Below are 22,874 nucleotides of genomic sequence, written 5' to 3'. Positions count from 1 at the left end.
TGGTGACACGGAGACTCGGGTGACTGGTATGCTTGGAGAGCATGTAGCTCCATGCTCCCTTTCCACATACCTTGTCCTCTGCGTTTCTTCCAACTGGCTCTTCCTGAGTTAATTGTGGGTTGGATGGAAAACCCACACATTGGAGGTAAGGTCAAGGATAATCAAAATTGTTTATGAAATTTTTATTCTTAAAAGAAATGACATTGGCAACTGAGATGAATGGAAAATTAGGTTAAAAGAAGTGAAGTTAGAATGCATCGATAGGGGCGCCTGGGTGGCTCAGTGGGTTAAGCCGCTGCCTTCGGCTCAGGTCATGATCTCAGGGTCCTGGGATCGAGTCCCACATCGGGCTCTCTGCTCAGCAGGGGGCCTGCTTCCCTTCCTCTCTCTGTGATCTCTTCCCTTCCTCTCTCCTACTGTGATCTCTCTCTGTCAAATAAATAAATCTTTAAAAAAAAAAAAAAGAATGCATTGATAAATGGACAAAGGATCAGCAAGGTTCTGGGATAGGCATTTGATATTTCCCAGGAATTGATGTAGTGGAGGGAGAAGAATAAAAAGATAGTTGGGGAAACAGGTGCGTACGAAATGAAACTGTTTTCAAGGTACTTAACTATTGAGTATAAGAAGTCAAAGAAATAATGCAGCTGGTGCCAGGTTCTGTAAGAAGTGTAAGTCACCGTTTGGGAAGGGTCTAGGCTTGTACCCTACTGAAAAGCTATTACTGTCACTGTTTCATGGCAGTAGACCTGAGATTTCTGGGTCAAAGACAAATGCATTGCGCATGGCAAAAAGTGGCCAGAGCTTCATTTGTCGGTTCCCCGTTTCCCAAGTCCCACTGGGGAGATGGAGTTAGGCAGAGATGGATGTCTGCACTTGCAGTGAGTTGTGTGACAGGAAAGGAATATTAAGTTTGGGGGATTTGCTTTTATAGTAAATGGAAGCAAACCTGCTCCTTGGGAAAAACATTACCTCAGGTCTGGAGATCCATCACCCCAAACAGCCAGCCCTGACAAATGACCTGAATAAAGAGCAATCAATACCTTGTGTTTCTGGCATATCCAGCAAGAATTTGCAAGGACACCCAGGACCATGGCAGGAGTGTCCCTCCCAGCAGTTTGCTGGGTTCATGGGATGGTGAGGGGAGGATAGATACATTCTAATAAAGCGTTGAAGAAAGGCACCAAGGAGGTGGTTTTATTTTTTATGATTTTATTTATTTGTTAGCACACGAGAGATCTCAGGCAGAGGGAAGCAGGCTCTCTGCTGAGCAAGGAGCCTGATGTGGAACTCAATCCCAGGACCCTGGGATCATGAGCTGAGCCACAGGCAGACGCCTAACTGACTGAACCACCCAGACGTCCCAAGGAGGTGATGTTTAAGCTGTGTTTTCATAAAAGGGGTAAATATTCATCAAGCAAACTTGGGGAGAAGAAAGGGTATTTCAGCCTGAAACCCCGCCAGAACACAGGTGTGGATATTTGGCTCAGAAGATTTACTAGGGTCTTAATCATAGCTGAACTTCCAGGACCATGTATGAGGAATATGGAGGGTAGGAGAGCAGTGGTTAAGTGTTACAGGTAGGGCTAGATAATGAACCATCTTGTTTATCTTGGTAAGGTGTCTGAATGTCTTCCTGCAGCCAATGAGAGACCACTAAAGAAGGTCTTAAGCAGGAGAATGCTATGATTTTTTTTGAAAAAAGACTATATTTATTTCACAGAGAGATCACAAGTAGGAAGAGAGTCAGGCAGGGGTAGGGGGAAGCAGGCTTCCTTCTGAGCAGAGAGCCCCATGCAGGGCTCAATCCCAGGACCCTGAGGTCTTGACCTGAGCTGAAGGCAGAGACTTAACCCACTGAGCCACCCAGGCACCGCAGGAGAATGCTATGATTAATCTGATATATATTTTAGAATTATCATTCTAGATTACCAGGTAAAAATGGTGTTTTGAACTTAGTCTTCTGCATTTGCTTTCTCTTAAGACCCCCTGAAAGTGACGGTAAAGGGACTTAAGAGTCCTAAACTCTCAAGGATAGACGAAAAGATTCTGGAGTCCAAAGCAAAGGGCTCAGCTGATTTGGAAAAGCTAAATTCTAAACCAGCAGCGGGAAAGCCAATAAACAATCCTATTTACATCACAGAACCTCTTAAAAACCTGAGAAGTTGGCTTCTGGAAAGGGGTGACGAGGGTAACAGCATTGGAGTTCATTTAGGAATGAGTTACATCTTTGTGCCCCTACCTATCACCGCTGTATGCCTAATTCTGAAGGCCCTTGTGTTCAGGAGAAAGTAAAACAATGTCTTTGGGGTTTTTTGTTGTTGTACTCTCTAATTAAAACGTTAAAAAAAAAAAAAAAGATCTGAGAGCGGGCATGAGCTGGAGGGACAGAGAGAGCAAGAATTCTTGAGATTTCTGAGCACGGAACCCTATGGGGGCTCAATCTGATGACCCTGAGATCATGACCTGAGCTAAAACCAGAAGTTGGACCTTAGCCATCTGCGCCACACAGGCACCTTTTTAATAAAAAAAAATTTTTTTTTAAAGATTGTATTTATTTGGGGCGCCTGGGTGGCTCAGTGGGTTAAGCCACTGCCTTCGGCTCAGGTCATGATCTCAGGGTCCTGGGATCGAGTCCCGCATCGGGCTTTCTGCTCAGCAGGGAGCCTGCTTCCCCCTCTCTCTCTGCCTGCCTCTCTGCCTACTTTTGATCTTTCTCTGTCAAATAAATAAATAAAATCTTAAAAAAAAAAAAGATTGTATTTATTTGAGAGAGTGGGCATGACCGGTGGGAGAGGGACAAGGGAGAAGCAGACTCCCCACTAAGCAGGGAGCCCTCAGGACCCTGAGATCAAGACTTGAGCTGAAGGTGGACTCTTAATTGACTGAGCCACCCAGGTGTCCCTTAGTTTTAAGTGGGCTCCTCACCCAGCATGGAGCCCAATGCAGGGCTTGAACTTACAACCCTGAGATTAAGACCTGAGCTGAGGTTGAGTTGGACATTCAAACGACTGAGCCACCCCGGTGCCCCTAAAACAATGTCTTCATATTGGAGGACGTAAAAAACCTGAAATAGAATTAAGTGATAAATTTTATACTCAATTCTGAGACACACACCTCCAAACATACACCAAGCCCTTTTCTCTCAACTTGATTTTCAACAAACTTGTCCTACAGACTGTTTACAATCAAGTTAAATGTCCCACTTTTATTTTTTTACAATATTTTATTTATTTATCTGTCAGAGAGAGAGAGAGAGTACACACAAGCAGGCAGAGTGACAGGCAGAGACAGCAAGAGAAGCAGGCTCCCTGCCGAGCAAGGAGTCTGATGCGGGACTCAATCCCAGGACCCTGGGATCATTATTGAGCCGAAGGCAGCAGCTTAACCAACTGAGCCACCCAGGCGTCCCAAATGTCCCACTTTTAAATATGTGCAGGTAATTCATGACTACCAGATACCCCAGGAAGCCTCTCATGTGAAAGATAGTGTCCAAAACCAACAGAAGAAAAAAAAAGTAGATTGTACAAGGGGAATAAACAACTTAAAAAAAAAACTATCATTACTATCCAAGTTGAAATTTTATAATAAAACCAACATCCTTCTAGCAGCAATTTAGATTTAGAGCCAAGCGAGGCTAGATAGGCTTTAGGGAAAAGCTGACCAAGAAGACCTGAACTAAGATAGCAGTAGCGGAAATGATGTGAGCATTTTGAAAACGCAGATTGTAGGCCCCTCAGTAGAAAACTTATTGAGAACCTATGGGGATGGAGGTCCATGAAACTAGAATCTTTGTTTAACATCCCACAGGTGATTCTGATGTAGTCAGCTGACTTTGAGGAGTGGAGACAGGCTCTGATTGGATATAGGAGGGTAAAGAAAAAGGCGACGGTGGTATCTAGGTTTCTTTGCTGGCTGGATGATGGTGTTATTCTCAAATACAGAAACGTATGGGGACAACACCGCCCCACCCCCCATAGTTTGAGTAGGCTGTGGTACATCCGTGTGAAAGCATTGTGCAAGGATGGATCTATCTCTTGCTTGGCTTACTGATAGTTTCTTGCCCCTGACCCTAAGGACAAGAGGATGTCCCATGACTTTTCATATATAGTCAATACTGGGCGGTCTTCTCAGTCCTAACGCAAAAATTTTTAAAAACCTGATCACTTCATCTCTGCTGTTGCAGAGTAGCTTAAAAATAACACTTATTGTTTCCTTTGACACCTGTAATAGTTTACATGTCTCCAACTGTAATAACTTGGTAACCAATTATTATTCAGGCATATAGCTTAGGTAACTCCCCCGCCCCCGACCTATTTTATTGCGACTACTGTACGCTGAAAATTTCTTAGTCATCGTTTAAATCTGTCTCTTGCAATTAAAATGTCAGCGTAATTATAACAGGGACCTCCTTTGCAGGGTTCATCACGGCACTGAGTCTTCCAAACTCTACTTCTACTCTCAGGAAATGTCAGATGGATTAAGTCCATTTACTGTTGCATTTCACCGCTATATCCCCTTCCTTCCCATCAAGCCTAGACATTCTCTTTCTCTCCACTGTGGGGACAAGGAGAGAGCGGTTTCAAATTAAAGTATCTCACCCGAGTTTAAGTATGAAAGGGCATGATTCTAAACTGATCAGCTCCAAAGTCTTGGCAAACCCTGTCCAAAATCTAGCGTGACAACAACAGGTGTCAGAGTTGAGCGCGGTAGGCAGAAGCAGCGCCAGATCTCCTCCCAGGTTGCCGCAAGATCATCCGGAGGGGGCAGGGCAGCGAGACACTGTCAGCCCTCGGTCGCTTCAGCTGACGTCAATGCAGCGACGCACAAGATCACGCGAGAGCTGGTGCCTCTCAGATCCCGGCGGTCCGTGCGGTGGATAATAAGCTTTACGGCTTGTGGGTAATGGCTGCTTTCACGTGTGTTGGGGGAGATGCTGGGTTCGGTCTTTTGGAAGGTCCGGATGGGCTAAAGCCTCTGCCGCAGTCCTCAGGCCTTCTGAGTGAGTCTCGCAGGAGGCTGCATCCGGCGGGGGCCTGTGTGAGGGAACTGAAGTAGGGGGAGGCTTCAGGCTGGGTGTGCAGCTTCGTTCCGCCTCAGGGCCACCGCCTGGTCCGGGATGTGATAGTGGCGGCTGGCAGGTTGGTGGCGTGCAGAGGCTGAACTCATCTGTGTGATCTCTCCGGGGTTACCCAGCCTCAGACCCTTTGCCGCTTCGTTCTGAAAGAAAGAAATCTGCTCTACTGTTTGCTCGTATGGTTTGGAAGAGCGAACGAAAGTGTTTTGGGAGCTACAGAGTGCATTGTTACTAAATGTCGTTGCATAATGTAAATTAAGAAGCCAATGGATGCAGCACAGTAACGTTTCTAGATTATTTACCTGTCTTTTTTAAAATAACTGATAGGAGCACCTGGGTGGCTCAGTGGGTTAAGTTTTTGGCTCGGGTCATGATCTCAGGGGCCTGGGATCGAGCCCCGCATGGGGCTCTCTGCTCAGCGGGGAGCCTGCTTCCCCCCCCTCTCTCTCTGCCTGCCTCTCTGCCTACTTGTGATCTGTGTCTGTCAAATAAATAAAATTAAAAATCTTCAAAAAAAATAAAGTAACTGATAAGGTAGGAAGAGAACCCTTGAAGCACGAGAATTTGTCGACCCTTCTAAGACCTTTGGTAACTTAATAGCGTCTACTGTTGTAAAGGAAGTAGCGAATATGCATTACATATAAAATCTGTTTACCAGATTTGCTCCCCTCCATGAGGGGAGGTCTCAGAAATGTTTGGGAGTCGAATAAGTATATATTTTTTTATTGGAGAGAATGTATTTGATTGAAAAAAAAAACCTCACACAACAGATCTTGCCTTAAGTTTCTGTAGCAACCACCAGGGAACTGGCAGTTAAAAGTATAAAAACATCTGAATTATATAGATATGTGTGGTGAGTGTTGCAATTTGCTATGAAAATATTTTTTAAAAGTTGAAGCTTTATAATCTTTCCCCTTTGATGTTAAGTATTTTGGAGAATAATAATCAGAATGTCCTCATGTGAAAAATACTTAACTGCTGTAATTGTTTTTGCATTAAAAATGCATTTTGCGGGGGGAGACATACAGTATAACATTTTATACATACAGTATAGCATTTTTATGAAAATGCCTTATAATGTGAGCAATTTGTTACTGAGCAGGAGAGAGTGATGGCAGATCTGCACTGACTGTACCTCCTGTAATAAATGTATTTGGCATAATTAATGCATGCTATGAACAGTCTTTATCCAATTTGTGTGTATGAGGAAAAATTCAATCTTTTTATCTTGTACATTACAGCAGAAAATATAGAAATGCTTATTAAAAACTACACTACAGTTAGATTTTTACATTTTGTATTTAGATATCCTAGCATTTTAAAAACTTATGGGTCTTAATGGTGGTTGGTTCATTTTGCACTCGTTCGAAACGTTCTGTTTTCTAATTCATATAAAATTTTTTTAAAGATTTTATTTATTTGACAGAGCACAAGGTGGGGGAAGCAGAGGGAGAGAGAGAAGCAGGCTCCCTGCTGAGCAGGGGGCCCCATGCGGGACTCAACTCAACTCCATGCTGGGATCATGACCAAAGCCGAAGGCAGACGCTCAACGGTCTGAGCCACCCAGTCTCCCCTAATTCATATAAATAAAATTATATAGATAAAAGTTTATTTTATTTTGAATCAATGAAATCAGTTCAAATATGTATACGCAAGTAAGAAAAAAACTAGGCTACTTCATAAATCTTGCTTTTGAAATATGGAAAGGAGTTCATAGAAGAGAAGAAAATCACTTTTATCTCAAGGAAATACCAGTTGTTTCTTAACTAATGATACCTAAAATTTTTTTTGGTGAAATACTGTTTAAAATCTTTATATTTTTATTGAAGTCCAGAGAATATTGATAGAATGCTTTGAGTTGTAATGCTGTAATTTAAATGGATTTATTGGGAATTTAAATGTAGAGAATAAAGAGGTTATTCAGCATTTATAAAAGGGACTATTTGTGATCTCTGAAATATTATAATAAATAATATAGTTTATGGATAGTGGACTAAAATTGGGTGTATGTAGGTAGTTCTTTTCTTTTTTTCTGTCAAGGGTTTGTTGTGCTGTCACTTAAGTTCAGTTCCTAAAAGCACAGTTACTCCCATTAGTCTTTTCAAAGACAGTGTGCAGGATTTTAACCACTTTGCCTTAATCTGGGATGATAACCAAAAAAAGAAAAAAAATAAGCATGTAGTGCTTTAATTTGAGTTTTATTGGTTAATTTTTTTGTTTTTTCCTATTGTGGGCAGTCGAGAGAGACTACATTTTTACCTGTTTTTTTTCTCCCCTGTGTATACCACACCTCTCCCAAATTTTCTTCCAGCACTGACCCAGTGTTAGGTCAGTGATATCAAATTAATTTTCAACCATCTTGTCTCACCACAGATCATTCCTGGGCTCTGAGATTAATTATGTTTTTGATATATTCATTTTTGTGAGGAATGATTTATATAGAAGTTTCCCTCTCCCTTTCTCATCCTACCAGGTTCCCTAAAATTCTCTGTTCCCATAATATTTCTGTATGTAGGTGGAGTTCTCTGCTACCCATGATGCTTAGAGAAATTCAGTGAAATGACTCTTCAAGAACTGGTGCATCAGGCTGCCTCCATTTATTCAGATAAAATAGCTGTATGTTTTGATGAGTGTAACAGCCAGCCTCCAGTTTATTATACCTATGAAACTGTGGTTACTGTTGCTTCAGAATTATCAAATTTCCTGCAATTACACTGTGACTTTCAAGGAATTCGGGAAGTTGGTCTCTACTGCCATCCTGGGATAAACTTACCCTCTTGGATTTTAGGGTAATTGTTTTAATATTAAAATTTTAGTTTTCTAACCGAATTTATAATTCTTTGATACACAGAATATGTTGTAACTTAATATTCTGTTTACTATTTTATTTTTATGTATTGCTTGTTCGATTGTAAGCTGATGGAATTCATATTTACCCCCAAATTATTGTTTTTTAAAGATTTTGTTTATTTATTTGACAGAGCACCTATGCACAAGCAAGGGAAACAGGGAGGGGTTCTCAGAACCCTGGGATCATGACATGAGCTGAAGGCAGATGCTTAACCGAATGAGCCACCAAGGCACCCATACCCCAAGATTACTTTTAATCATTAAAGTTAATATGAGTTTATTTAGGAGAGACCAGAAGGTTTCGCTAATAGAATACTTATATATCTCCAAAATATAAGGGCTTCTTTTGTCTGCCAAAAGAAAACAGTCATAAAGAAAACAGTCATAAATTCTGTTGTATCAAAGGAAACAAGTGTTTCAGAAATAATGTAACCAGTTTTCCCCCCCTGAGACAAAGTTTTAGGTACTTGGGTATTTAGTAAGTGAATGAATGAGTAAATGAGAGTTTTGGATGATGGTTCATAAAAACTGAGCTAGGAACTGAGGAAGACACTGATTTAAATGATCATTTGTGAAATGTTCATTGAGTTGTTCTAGAATATTATTCTTACATAGTGATTTCTGTACTAGGTTCTGCAGTAAATAAGAGCTGCTAAAAAAATTAGAAAAGTTGATCATCCCATGGGGTGTGTGTTAGATTAATTGTATAAATGTAAAGCAAAAAATTAATTTTTAAAAAAATTTTTAAAAAATTTACTTTCATCCAGTCATTGACAAATTTTATTGATAATTTTCTACAAAAATCTATTGTCCCCAAAATAATACCTCTAAGTATATGTACCTACATATACTTTTTAAAAGTTTTTTTTTTTTTTTTAAAGATTTTATTTATTTATAAAAGTTTTATCTTGAAGTAATCTCTACATCAAAGTGAAGCTCAAACCCACAACCCCAAGATCAAGAATCTTATGCTCTATTGACTGAGCCAGCCAGGTCGCTCTACCTCAAAGTAATTTTATTTAAACAACTAACTGATTTTGGATCTTATTGCCACTTAAAAATCAATTTTAAAGTTGTTCCTCCACCGCTCAGGGTTTCCTGGTTTTAGTGAAATGTCATTTGTAGTATAGATGGTATTAATCTGCATACTAGTAAGTTACATGTGGATATTTACCTTACGTTATTATAGATAAGAAAGAAGACTCTGCTATTATTTGGTATTTTAGTAGTGATGTTAACCAAGTATATCGTACTTAATACATTATCTTTAAAAAATCTTGGATTGGGGCACCTGGGTGGCTCAGTGGGTTAAGCCTCTGCCTTCAGCTCAGGTCATGATCCCAGGGTCCTGGGATTGAGCCCCGCATCAGGCTCTCTGCTCAGCAGGGAGCCTGCTTCCCCCTCTTTGCCTGCTTCTCTGCATACTTGTGATCTCTGCCTGTCAAATAAATAAAAAATAAAATCTTTAAAATAATAATAATAAAAAAAATCTTGGATTTCTGTATATTAAGTGATAAAAATTTAATAGTGGATATTCTCTCTTAAAGACAAAATAAAAATAACTGTAACCAAATATGTGTCAAGAAAAATATTGGGCATTTCTGATATAGTCAATAGTAAAGTACATAGAGAAATTGAAATACGTAAAGATGACTTTCAGCAGATCTTCTGTGCTGACTCTGAACTATCTCTTTAGAATTCTCCAAGTTCCTGCTGCTTATGCTCCAGTTGATCCAGATTCACCACCAGCATTATCAACTCATTTTATGAAAAAATGTAATCTAAGTTATATTCTTGTTGAAAAACAGCAAATTAATGTAAGTGTGTGTATTTAAATTGGTGTTTTTAAAAAAATGTGTTTATCTTTCAGTTGAAGACCTGATGTGTCTGTCTGAAAATCTTTCCATATCCAGCTTTTCTAACTACAGTTTTTCAATCTCAGCACTGTTGACATTTTGGGTTGGGTAATTGTGAGGAGTGTTCTGTATATTACAGGTTGTTTTAGTAACATTCCTAGTTTCCACCCCCTGGATGCCAGTAGTACTGCTCCCCTTTGCCCCCATGAGTTGTGACAACCAAAATTGTCTTTAGAAATTATCAGATGTCTCCTGGAGGCACATTTTATCCCCTACTTCCTGTTGAGAAACATTGCTCTATAGCATGAACATATGTTCTAGATGTGTACTAAGATACTGCATTGATTCAAATTTCCTTTCCCTTTCCAAAGCTGTTTCTATACTAGGAAAATTTTATAATACTTGCCACAGATATAAAAGATAAATGTTTCAATTTACAGTAGTCAGCAACATTAAAGAATTATAACCAGACTTAAATTTTGAAAAAGAGATTAGCTCTTAAACCAGACTTCTCTGGAAAACTAAATTAATTTTTTAATTTTTTAAATGACTGCCAACCAGATACCTAGCCTAGAAACACTGCTATGGGAAATATTTGGTGTTAGGTGTTCATCAAGATGCATCTCATGTTTCATTATTTATTTTTAAAATATTCTTTTTACCAAGAGAAATAGAACATTATAGAACATAATGTAGCTTGTTTTTACCCTTTTTCTATCTGAACCAGTTTATATTTGAGGGAACTGAAGTGCATTCCACTTGTGTACATCTCCATCTATATATAAAACAGAAATTATCAAGAGCTTGAGATGTAGAGGACTTCCTAGAGAATCATGGGTATTAAAGTCTCTAGAAAGAGACAACTGAGGTATAATGGGCTACATATAATGGGTTAATAAATATTCTCTAAATCTATTCATGTCTAGACAAGAAATTGGTTATTTTTTTTGATGTAAGCAAAACTAAAATGGGGACATGACGTTGGTTTTTCTTAACCTTGTTGAAAGTTTTTAAAAATAGGTGGTTGGTGTGAGAATTGTCAGTATCAGGTATTCTTTCTAACTGCTTATAAGGAGTTGGGCACATAGAAAATCCCCTAGAGGGGTGCATGGGTGGCTCAGTGGGTTAAGCCTCTGCCTTTGGCTCAGGTCATGATCTCAGGGTCCTGTGATTGAGCCCCGCATCGGGCTCTGCTCAGCAGGGAGTTTGCTTCCCTCTCTCTCTCTGCCAGCCTCTCTGCCTATTTGTGATCTCTGTCAAATAAATAAATAAAATCTTAAAAAAAAAAGATAAGAAAATCCCCTAGAAAGTACCTTGCTTAATGTTCCATGATTTTTTTTTTTTTAAGAATTTACTTATTTGACAGACAGAGATCACAAGGAGGCAGAGAGGCGAGGGGGGCGGGGGGGAAGCAGGCTCCCTGCTGAGCAGAGAGCCCGACTTGGGGCTCCATCCCAGGGCTCTGAAATCATGACCTAAGCTGAAGGCAGAGGCTTTAACCCACTGAGCCAGGCAGGCGCCCCTGTTCCATGACTTTACTGTGAGATTTCCTCCTTAACACATGAGCCGTCAAGAAGTATTTATTGAGGGGCACCTGGTGGCTCAGTGGGTTAAGCCGCTGCCTTCGGCTCAGGTCATGATCTCAGGGTCCTGGGGTCGAGTCCCGCATCGGGCTCTCTGCTCAGCAGGGAGCCTGCTTCCCCTCTCTCTCTCTGTCTGTCTCTCCATCTACTTGTGATTTCTCTCTATCAAATAAATAAATAAAATCTTTAAAAAAAAAAAAAAAGAAGTATTTATTGAGCATGAACAATATGCTCAGCATCCACTAGAGCAGTGGTTCTCAGCTGGAGATTTGTCCCTCGCAGCAGCCATTTGTTGAGTTGTTTTGTTTTGTGTTTTTGTTTTTTTATAATGCTGGCAGTAGGGACACCTGGGTGGCTCAGGTGGTTTGGTGTCTGCCTTTGGCTTGGGTCATGATCTCAGGGTCCTGGGATTGAGCCCCAAGTGGGGCTCCCTGCTCAGTGGGGAGCCTGCTTCTCCCTCTCCTTCTGCCATTCTCCCTGCTTGTGTTCTCTTGAGCTCCTTCAAATAAATAAAATCTTAAAAAGAAAAATGCTGGCAGTAGGGGTGCCACTGGTATCTGGTGGTTAGAGGCCAAAAGTACTGCTAAAAATCCTACAAAGCACAATATGTGTTGTCCCTTACAAGGATTTGTCTGGTCCAGAATGTCCAGATTGTGCAATTTATCTGGTCCAAAATGTCAAAATGTTGAGATTGAGAAACCGTACAACAAGTTGTTTGGGATGTTATTAGTGTGTGAAAGAAGCCCGAGACCTGATTCTTGCCTTTTAGCTGCTTATAATACACAGTTGACACTAGGACAGCATAAGTTTGAACTCTGCGGGTTCACTTACACTTTTTTAGTAAACACAGTATAGTACAGTATCATACACATATTTTCTTATGTTTTTCTTTTTTAGCATTGATAGGTTTTAATATAGTCATATTTAAATTCCACATTTGCCCCCAAAATATCCTTTTAGCTTTTTTGTGGGGAGAGATTCAAAATCTGGTCAAAGATCATAGAATGCATCCACTTCTCATACTTGCTTAATAGCCTTTCTAGAACAGCTCCCCTGCCCTTTTAAATTTTTTTTTCATGACCTACACATCTTTTAGAAATCAGTTATTGAGGTTTAATATACATATAAAAATCACCAATTTTATGTGTTTATTTTAATGAGTTTTGACAGATGTTTTGTCAAACAGGAAAGCAGGTCACACCACACCTGATCCTTAATATACTTAACAAACGAACAAAACACTATAGGCTCCTGCATTGTGAACTTTTTTTCTCATTTCTTATTTTTCTCTCATTTATCTCCTTTATAGTAGTTCCTTTGATGTGAGAAGTTTCATTAAGCTGCTTTTTGTCAACCTAAAAAGGTGTACTCAAAGGAACCTCACTTTTAGCATGCAAAATTTAAATTTAGCATCTTTTTATCCCAATTCAGTAAATCTGTATTAATCTCTCTCCATCTCCCAAATACCTGAGCCAGAAACTCCGCAATCTTCTTATGCTCACTCCTTATCCGGAAAGTTATGCAATCCTTATTGACTCTAGCTCATAGGCTCTCTCTGTCCACTCTTGTTGCAATGGACTAGTTCAGGCCTGTATGTCGTATGTCAGTTGTTGCAAAAGGTTCATTAGAAGACTCTCACTTATTGAAAGTCTTATTAGTCTGTCCTTGATGGAGTAAAGTCTAGCCTATGCAGTTGCCACCTTCAGTTGGATCTCATTGCTTATAGATTATAGTGTAAAACCTTTAGTATGGAGTATACAGAGTTATTAAGGATAGCATCTCTTCTACTCACTTTCTCCCTCTCCCCCAATTCTTCAGCTCACTGGAGTGGTTAACATTCTCCATAACACTAGCTTTCTTGGATCATGTACTCTGCATTAGCTATTCTTGGACCAAAGCTACATATAACCCAGACATTACATATGATGTAGCAATTTCAGACCTTCCAGAGTTAAATTCAGTCTCCTCTGTTCCCATTAACATTTCAAGTATATTCATTTTCACAGTTGCCCTACCGTTGTATGTGTTTTATGTCTTTTTATTTTTTAAATTTTATTTATTTTTATTTTTTAAGATATTTATTTGACAGAGATCACAAGTAGGCAGAGAGAGAGGAGGAAGCAGGCTCCCCACCAAGCAGAGAGCCCGATGCGGGACCTGATCCCAGGACGCTGGGACCATGACCCAAGCCGAAGGCAGAGGCTCAACCTACTGAGCCACCCAGGCGCTAATACGTCTTTTTATTTTGAAGGTGACATTGAAAGTAAGGAAAGCACTGTATTCTTACAGGTTTCTAATATTTTTTAATCCCTAGTTATATAGAAGTACTCAAAACCATGTTGAAGGGGGGTGCCTGGGTGGCTCAGTGGGTTAAAGCCTCTGCCTTCGGCTCAGGTCATGATCCCAGGGTCCTGGGATCGAGCCCCAAATTGGGCTCTCTGCTCAGTGGGGAGCCTGCTTTCTCCTCTCTCTCTCTGCCTGCCTCTCTGCCTACTTGTGATCTCTGTCTGTCAAATAAATAAATAAAATCTTTAAAAAAAAAAAGAAAACATGTTGAAGGAAAGGAGTAAATTAATACTTTGTATTACTTCTATGTAAAAAAGAATGTTTTTTAACATATTAATATTATGAACTTTGTTTCCCGTGTAACAGAAATTCAAATCTTCCTACGAAACATTATTGAATTATGATACACTTAAAGAACATAATGACCTAGTACTCTTCAGGCTTCACTGGAAAAATGTTGAAGTGAGCTTGATGCTAAAGGACAGAAAACAGCAATATGAAAAAGAAAAAGTGACAAACAGCACAAATTCTGAGAACAGCAATGAAGAAAAGTCAGAAGAGCACATGGATGTGAGGTTAAAGCATTGCTTGGCCTATGTTCTCCATACATCTGGCACTACAGGGATACCTAAGATTGTCAGAGTCCCTCATGGATGTATAGTGCCAAACATCCAACATTTTCGGTGAGTTCTGTCCTTCAAATCCTTCTTCAAAACTTGTATTTTAAAAGAGAAAAAACATTTTTTTAAAGATTTCTTATTTATTTATTTTACAGAGAGTTCACAAGTAGAGAGGCAGGCAGAGAGAGGTGGGGAGGCAGGCTCCCTGCTGAGCAGAGAGCCCAATTTGGAGCTCGATCCCAGGACCCTGGGATCATGACCTGAGCTGAAGGCAGAGGCTTTAACCCAGGCACCCCAGAAAAAAATTTTTTTAAAGATTTTTATGTATTTCCTTGACAGAGAATGGGAGAGCACAAGCAGAGGCAGTAGGACAGAGAGAAACAGGCTTCCGCCTAAGCAGAGAGCCTGATGTGGGGTTCTCATTCCCAGGACTGTTGAATCATGACCCAAGCTGAAGGCAGACACTTAACCAACTGAGCCACCCAGGCATCCCAAAAACATTTTTTTAAGTAAACTCTCCCCCCGATGTGGGACTTGAACTCATCACCCCAAGATCAAGAGTTGCATGTTCTACCAACTGAGCCAGTTGGTGGCACCCCAAAGGAAAAATTTAATTTTTATTTATTTATTTTTAAAGAATCCAAGAGAGAGCAAGCAAGCACAAGCAGCAGGGAGGAGTAGAGGGAGAGGGAGAAGCAGATTCCCTGGTGAGCAGGGAGCCCAACACTGGGCTAGATCCCAGGACTCTGGGATCATGACCTGAGCTGAAGGCTGATGTTTAAATGACTTGAGCCACCCAGACGCCCCCTCAAGGGAGAAATTTTAATCTCTGTTCATTGTAACTATTTTTTATTTTCTTATTTATTTATTTTTAAAGGTTTTATTTATTTATTTGACAGAGAGGGATCACAAGTAGGCAGAGAGGCAGGCAGAGGGGAGAGGGAAGCTGAGCAGAGAGCCCAATCGGGGCTCAATCCCAGGACCCTGGATCATGACCTGAGCTGAAGGCAGAGGCTTCACCCACCAAGCCACCCAGGCGCCCCTATAACTATTTTTTAAAAAATAGATTCATTTATTTGAGAGAGCACGCACGTGAGTGGGTAGGAGGAGCAGAGAGAGAGGGAGAGAGACTCTCAAGCTGACTCCCGCTGAGTGCGGGGCGTGATGTGGGGCTCAGTCTCATGACCTGAGATCATGACCTGAGCCAAAATTGAGAGTCACACCCTTTAACCAACTGAGCTACCCACATGTTCCTGTTTTTTAGAATTCCTGTTCCTAAATTGATAGTCTTAAGTAATTGGGTCTCTTGCTTTGGCTATATCTGAGCTTTAGTTCTTTGCAGGTTAGGACTTCACCTTTCTGATCCAGACCTGGAGCCAAACAGGGAGCAAACAAATGATGGTTGAAGCTTTGCTTCTAAGTTATCAGTAAGAAGGAAGTGTATTCCTGGCAGAAGTGTGGGAGAAAGGAGGAGTGTGGCTTGGTAGCGTGTGCCAGGGCAGAGCTGAGGAAGGAGTGGGAGGGCAGGAGCCTTGTGACCTGAGGGGCAGGAGCCCGTTATGCCTTGTTGAAGAATCTTGCACTTAAATCCAGTAGACGTGAAAAGATTTGGATTTCATTAAGCTCATTCTTACAGCATTGAAGAATTTGGTTTGCTCATCAGGAAATGAAAACTCTCTATGAAGTCAATTCTCAGTTTAAGAAGAAAGAAGGAAATAGAGGAAGGGAACTAAGGGAGAGTAGTCTTAGGAAATCAAAAGAGGAAATAAACAAATAGTGATACAGAAACTTTGTGACTACAAATATTTGTGATATACAAATATATATTTTTATGTCATTTTAAGTTTTATATAATTAAAAACGTCCTAACAACTGCATTTTAAAAATACAAAGAAATAAGAGGGGTGCTCGGGTGGCTCAGTTAAGCATCCGACTTTTTTTTTTCCTTTTTAAAGATTTTATTTATTTATTTGAGAGAGAATGAGTGCAAGAGAGAGAACATAAAAGGGGAAAGGGTCAGAGGGAGAACTGGACTCCCCGCTGACCAGGCAGCCCGACGCAGGACTCTATTCCAGGACTCCAGGATCATCACCTGAGCTGAAGGCAGTTGCTTAACCAACTCAGCCACCCAAGAGCCCTAACCATCTGACTCTTGATTTTAGCTCAGGTCATGATCTCAGGGTTGTAAGATTGAGCCCCATGTCAGGCTCTGTGCTGGCTGTAAATCCAGCTTTGCTTAAGATTCCTTTTCTCCCTCTGCTTCTCTCTCTTCCCCCTAAAAAATGGTAGAAAGAAATAAGAAAATTCAACAATATCTTATTTAATTCAGAATATCTAAAATACCAATATGTAATCGGTATGAAAATTAGTTGTTTTACACTCTTTATGCTTATCCTAAATCTAGCCAGTATTTTACACTTACACAGCTCAATATGGATTAGCCGCATTTTCAGTGCTCAGTAGGTATACCCTTCTTATGCCTACCATATTGGACAGTGCAGATCTAGAAGAAGGGAGTGGTGAAATGAGGCAGAGAGGAGTCTTGTAATTGATAATGTGGTCTTTAGTGACTTGATTTCCAAGTGCCCAAGACTGAAGACAGACTATTAGGCTGGGGATAGGGAATGAGAAATAGCAAAATGGAGATAATCAAGTATTCATTTCTTGGAGCTAGTTTGAATGGGAAAGAAAGAATTCTGGGAGGGTATAGGTTTATCTTTGAGATGAGAGGCTGGGACACTTGGGTGGCTCAGTCAGTTGAGTGTTTCACTCTTGATTTCCCCTCAGGTCGTGATCTGAGAGTCATGAGGTTGAGCCCCATATTGGGCTCTCCACTCAGTATGGAGTCCGCTTGAGATTTTTTTTCCTTCTCCCTCTGTCCCTTCCCTCACATACGCGTGCACACACTCTCTCTCTCTCTCAAATAAATAAAACCTTTTAAAAAGTTGGGGTGCACCTGGGTGGCTCAGTTGGTTAAGTGGCTGCCTTCGGTCAGGTTATGGTCCCAGGGTTCTGGGATAGAGCCCTGCATCAGGCTCCCTGCTCAGTGGGGAGCCTGCTTCTCCCTCTCCTTTGCTTGTTATTCTGCCTTACTTGTGTTTGCGCTCGCTCGCTCGCTCGCTCTCTCTCCCTCTCTGTCAAATAAATAAATAAATAAGGTGGGAAACATTAATAGGCTGGTGCTTGAGAATCGGTAGGGAGAATTGTTTTTGAAAAATCAAGAAAATAGTATTGTACAGGAGTAAGCTACTTTGGGATGGAAGGGCGAGGAATGTTAGAGGAAACTGATGGATAGTAACGTCCTAGGCAAAGTCACATGTTGAAGAGTATGAGAGGTGAGGCGGAGTGGAGGCGCAGGCTGCTTGTGGGAAGTGGAGGCTTGTCACTAACTATCTAATACTCTGTAATATCCTAACTACATGTATTCTGCTCTTTGTTCAGCTCCTGAGAGAAAAAGCCGAAAGTGGGAAAAGTGAGTCAGTGGTCTCTGTTAGGCATCATTAAGTACGAAGGATAGAGTAAGTCAAGTTTCTACCGGAAAAGCAGAACCAGGAGATTGTATCAAGGACTTACTATAAGGAATTGGCTTATGTTTGTGGGAGCTAATCAAGACTGAAGTCCGTAGTGTAAATAGAAAGGAATGATCAGGGGGCAGCTGGGTGGCTCAGTGGGTTAAGCTTCTGCCTTTGGCTCAGGTCATGAGCCCAGAGTCCTGGGATGGAGCCCCGCATCAGGCTCTCTGCTTACCAGGGAGCCTGCTTCCTCCTCTCTCTTTCTCTGTCTACTCGTGACCTCTGTCAAATAAATAAATAAAATCCTTTAAAAAATTAAAAAAAGAATGTTTAAAAAAAAGAAAGGAATGATCAGGTGCAAACTGGAACCCCATAGGCATGTGCTTGTTCATAGGCAAGTCAGGAAGGATCTAGGGGAAAGGGAGAATAATTGTATATCTAGATGCTGTGTCTTTTTTTCAGAGAGGGCCTAACACTCTTTTTTTTTTTTTTTTTTTTTTAAGATTTTATGTATTTATTTGACAGACATCACAAGTAGGCAGAGAGGTAGGCAGAGAGAGGAGGAAGCAGGCTCCCTGCCAAGTAGAGAGCCCAATGTGGGGCTCGATCCCAGGACCTGAGATCATGACCTGAGCTGACGGCAGAGGCTTAACCCACTGAGCCACCCAGGTGCCCTAGGCCTAATACTCTTTAAAAGGACTTCCAGTTGAGTAAATTGAGTTAACCCAGGATAATCTCCCTTTTGATTAGAGAAGCTAAGTAGGGACTTTGTCTACAAAATCCCTTCACTGCAGGACCCAGTTTAGGGTTTGATGGAGTAACAGAGTGGTGTGTGTTCTGCTGAATGGCAGCTGCCTCCCTTCTGTCCTCCACCTCGTGAGAGAGGTCCCTTGTTTTTCACCCTCACAAAATATACTAGAAAGGAAATTCTGGGGAATGTGGTTTAATCCAGCCACACTTAACACATCAGAAACCCATCACAGATGATAAAATGCCATGTGAAGAAGTGGATACTGCTTTAAATGGCTTTTAATCCTCACATTCGTAAAGACGAGTTCTGGAATTAATAGCACCGTTTTGGTTAATCTAAGAGTAAAAGAGTAAAAATCTGGCCAACATCCAGAAACTTCATGGTCATAGTTTCTTAGGATATATGATTACCAAATGTTAGACATTTTGCATAACTGCATTCTGTTTTGCCTTAGGGTACTTTTTGAGGTCACACAGGAAGATGTTTTGTTTCTTGCTTCACCTCTGACCTTTGATCCTTCTGTTGTGGAAATATTTGTGGCTCTATCAAGTGGTGCCTGTCTGCTTATTGTACCAACTTCTGTCAAAGTGCTTCCGTCAAAGTTAGCTGCTGCTCTCTTTTCCCATCACAGAGTAACTATTTTACAGGTAGGTTTCGGGGGGCAAATGAAATGCTTTGGCTTTTATTTAGCATTTTTAAAGTCTTAGAGAATATTTTATATTCCTGTAGTTTTTTACAGTAGGTTAATGATAATCTGTTAGATTATTATGGGTTGTCTCTGATGATATGACGTAATTTGCTTGAGAATGAAAACAATCAGTTAATTCTATTTAGAAAATTATTTTACTATCCATCTGCTACAATAATAGCTAGAGGAAGTTTACCTCCACTCAAATCTTTCACGGTACACTGCTTCTCCTATCTTAAACTTTAGCTTTTAGTGAAAAACACAAAGTTAAAGTATAATTAGTTAGGAATTTAGATTTTCTCACTTTTTATATCAGTATATTTTACAGTAACTAATGGAAATAAATTTTAAAATGTTTATCTGAAAGTATGTGACTGGTATACAAGCCTTAAGATATTACATTGCAAGTGGTTAAAGATAAGATATTGCATTGCAAGTGATTAAAGATACCAAAGAGAATGAAAAAAATTATATGCCAATCATGATAAACTAAAAATAGCAGATTTATACCTAGTGTAAGAGACTCGAGGATGTTAAATTTCTGCCATAAAGGCAAAATTTGATACTGCTTTGTTTTCAGGCAGTTTTTCATCCTTAAAAAAAAAAAATTATATATATATATATATGTGTGTGTGTGTGTGTGTGTGATATATATAAAATATAGTAATATAAAGATATATAAAATATAGTAATGTATAGTATATATATAAAATATAGTAATGTAATACATATAAAATATAGTATATAGCAAATATATATAAAATATAGTAATGGGTATATTAATGCATATAAATTCTCATCTATGATGATCATTCCATCAGGCTTGACAAGACTTTAATATAATTTATTTTCCTACAAACTTCAAGGAGTATAGTTTTCAGGATACATTTGCAAAGTATCTAAGTAGATTTGAGAGATAGTTACTAAAGGAAAGGGGGAATTTCCTTCCGTGTCAAGTCAATGAGTTCTGTCTCCTTAAATCCGATTCCCTTGCTTAATGTTTTAGCACAGTCTCAAATAAATTTACTTTAGCTGTGGGTTTTAACCTTTTTGGGGTCCTAAATCTTTGAGAAATGAATCTACATTTACTAATGATCTCAGACCACAGCAAGTTGTACATACAGTTTCATGGTGATTTTATTTAATTCACAATACTTAACTCTGGAGTATTATCAGCAGATCAAATTTGAGTTATTTTTGTTTTTAAAGATTTATTTATTTGAGAGAGAGCGAGCACAGGCAGGAGAGGGAGAGGGAATCGCAAGCAGACGCCCCACTGAGCTCGGAGCCCAACCTGGGGCTCCAGCACATGACTGTGAGAGCATGACATGAGCCAAAACTGAGTTGGACACTTGACGGTGCCACCAGACACCCCCAAATTTTGAGTTTGAGGAAGGAAGAGAAGTGCACAAGCTGATAGACTATCGTTTCCTGTATGTAAGGCATGCCCTGTCTTAGAAGTTTGGGGAGGAAGAGCTGTAAAGTATCCTTCCAACTGCAAAGGGACTTTGAGATGAAAAAACGAAGCCGGCAACTCCTTACGGCTTAAACAGTTTCACGTGCGGTCATGTACTGACAGGGAGGATTGGGGGCACGACGATGTGGAGGGGCACAGCTATTATCTGCAAAGACCGGACCTTAGTGTACAGGTTTTACACGACCAAAGGGACGTGTTGGGGAAGGCACTGCAGTAAGGCTGAAGGACTCTCTCCTCCGCAGGGAGCCTGCTTCTCTCCCCCTCACCCACCCCCACTTGCCTCTCTGCCTACTTGTGATCTCTCTCTCTGTCAAAAAAACAGATACAAATCTTAAAATAAATAAATAAACAAATGTGAAACCATTTAGTTAGAGTGAAATCTGAGGTTGCTAGCTACCAAAATGTCAGCATAGTAGTGTTTTTCAGTTTTATGTAAATTTTTCCTTAGAAATTTTGAAAGGAACCTTAACATTCTGTTTTGTCTGTTATTTAGTAAGTCTTATTTTTCTGTGCCTAAGATGATCTGGTAACAAAGTATATTGACTAGTATTCTGCCACTAAATTTTATCATTTCAGTTTATGAGTATCTGAAAGTTGTTACTATTGCTTTATCTTGCTGAATATTCATAGCTGTGCCTTTTTTAGTAGTGTTCAAAGTTGAAATTATCTTCAGCACCAGAAATTAGGCTACAACATCTCTCTCTCTTTTTTTTAAGAGTTTATTTATGAGAGAGGATGAGAGATCATGTGTACATAGGGGGAGGGACAAGCAGACTCTGTGCTAAGCAGCGAGCTCAAAGCAGAACTCCCAGATCACAGCCTGAGCTGAAACCAAGAGTCATGCCCAACCAACTGAGCCCCCAGGCATGTCCAGAACATTTCATTTTGACAAGAGATTTTCCTTATGATAAAACTTGGTGGAACAGATTACTTGATTTAGGATGCCTTCTAAGTAGGGTGGCCATTATAATTTATTACCAAAATACCCAGAATCTTGAGAGTGAATCAAGGTGCTAAATTCCTAGACAGGAATCTGGAACATAAATTTGTCCTGGGATATAGGGACATCCTGTTACTTAAATATTTTGATAAATATTTAAAATATTAAATAGGGGCACCTGTGTGGCTCAGTGGGTTAAAGCCTCTGCTTTCAGCTCAGGTCATGATCCCAGGATCCTGGGATCGAGCCCCGCATCAGGCTCTCTGCTCAGCAGGGAGCCTGCTTCCTCCTCTCTCTCTGCCTGCCTCTCGGCCTACTTGTGATCTCTGTCTGTCAAATAAATAAATAAAATATAAATAAGTAAGTAAGTAAGTAAATAAATAAATAAATAAAATATTAAATAAAATAAATTTTATTTTTTTTTATTTTTTTTTTTTTAAGATTTTATTTATTTATTTGACAGAGAGAGATCACAAGTAGGCAGAGAGACAGGCAGAGAGAGAGAGGAGGAAGCAGGCTTCCTGCCGAGCAGAGAGCCCGATGCGGGACTCGATCCCAGGACCCTGAGATCATGACCCGAGCCGAAGGCAGCGGCCTAACCCACTGAGCCACCCAGGCGCCCCTAAAATAAATTTTAAATAAAATACTTAAAATGTTAAATATTTTGATAAACCAAGACTTTAAATCATCTCTTTGAATTAAAATTTAAGTTGTCCATTGGGGCTGCTTCTAGCTTTTATTGAAAGAAACCATTTAAAAATCTTGATTCACATGGAAATTTTCTATGGTCAAGTAAAGAGATTGGCAGATCCTCTCCCTAATAGAAAGTAATTATAAAGCTGGAGAAAATTGACAAAGGCAACTACTCAACACTTCAGAAATCAACCAAAATTCTACAACTATCTAAAAGTGTTTGTTTTTAAAAACTGTTATTTTTTGCATAAAAATGGAACTCGTGGCATTCTAGACTAAGCTGCTCTCCCTGCCTCCTCCAGCACAGTCAGTACAGACTTTCCCATCAGGGCCTCCTGCTCAAAAGGGCATTTATTCAGTTTGGAATGGTAGGTTATGTCCATGCCCCAAAGCACTCTTTGTGGAAATGATATTGATATAGGCCGGCATGGAAGGCTAAAAACTCCACTGGTTTGAGGTTGTGGTCATAGGGAGGGAAAGCACATTCTGGCTAAGGCTGCATTTGTGCATCAGACCAGAGGTTCCAAGTACATTCCTGGCT

General features: G+C 40.2%; 1 protein-coding gene across 8 annotated transcripts in view; it reads left to right on the top strand.

Annotated features, from left to right (window-relative positions):
- The first annotated feature begins 4,818 nt into the window (after positions 1-4,818).
- Positions 4,819-22,874, top strand: part of AASDH (aminoadipate-semialdehyde dehydrogenase) — a 43,961-nt gene continuing 25,905 nt past the window's right edge. Inside the window, exons 1-5 of one of the 8 annotated variants that reach the window (XM_045079787.1) lie at positions 4,819-4,902; positions 7,593-7,866; positions 9,624-9,744; positions 14,019-14,335; positions 18,990-19,182. In XM_045079787.1, coding sequence (XP_044935722.1) covers positions 7,637-7,866; positions 9,624-9,744; positions 14,019-14,335; positions 18,990-19,182 — 861 coding nt within the window. In that variant the 5' untranslated portion in view covers positions 4,819-4,902; positions 7,593-7,636. Of the gene's footprint in view, positions 5,142-7,592; positions 7,867-9,618; positions 9,745-14,018; positions 14,336-18,989; positions 19,183-22,874 lie in introns of those variants that run through there. The other 7 variants (XM_045079791.1, XM_045079789.1, XM_045079786.1 and 4 more) reach the window with 7 other exon arrangements.

Source organism: Mustela putorius, unplaced genomic scaffold (genome assembly GCF_011764305.1).
Source record: "Mustela putorius furo isolate JIRA1106 unplaced genomic scaffold, ASM1176430v1.1 tig00000430_pilon_pilon_pilon, whole genome shotgun sequence".
Classification (NCBI taxonomy): Eukaryota; Metazoa; Chordata; class Mammalia; order Carnivora; family Mustelidae; genus Mustela; species Mustela putorius.
Note: the sequence above shows the minus strand (reverse complement) of the source record. Positions and strands in the feature narration are given on the sequence as shown.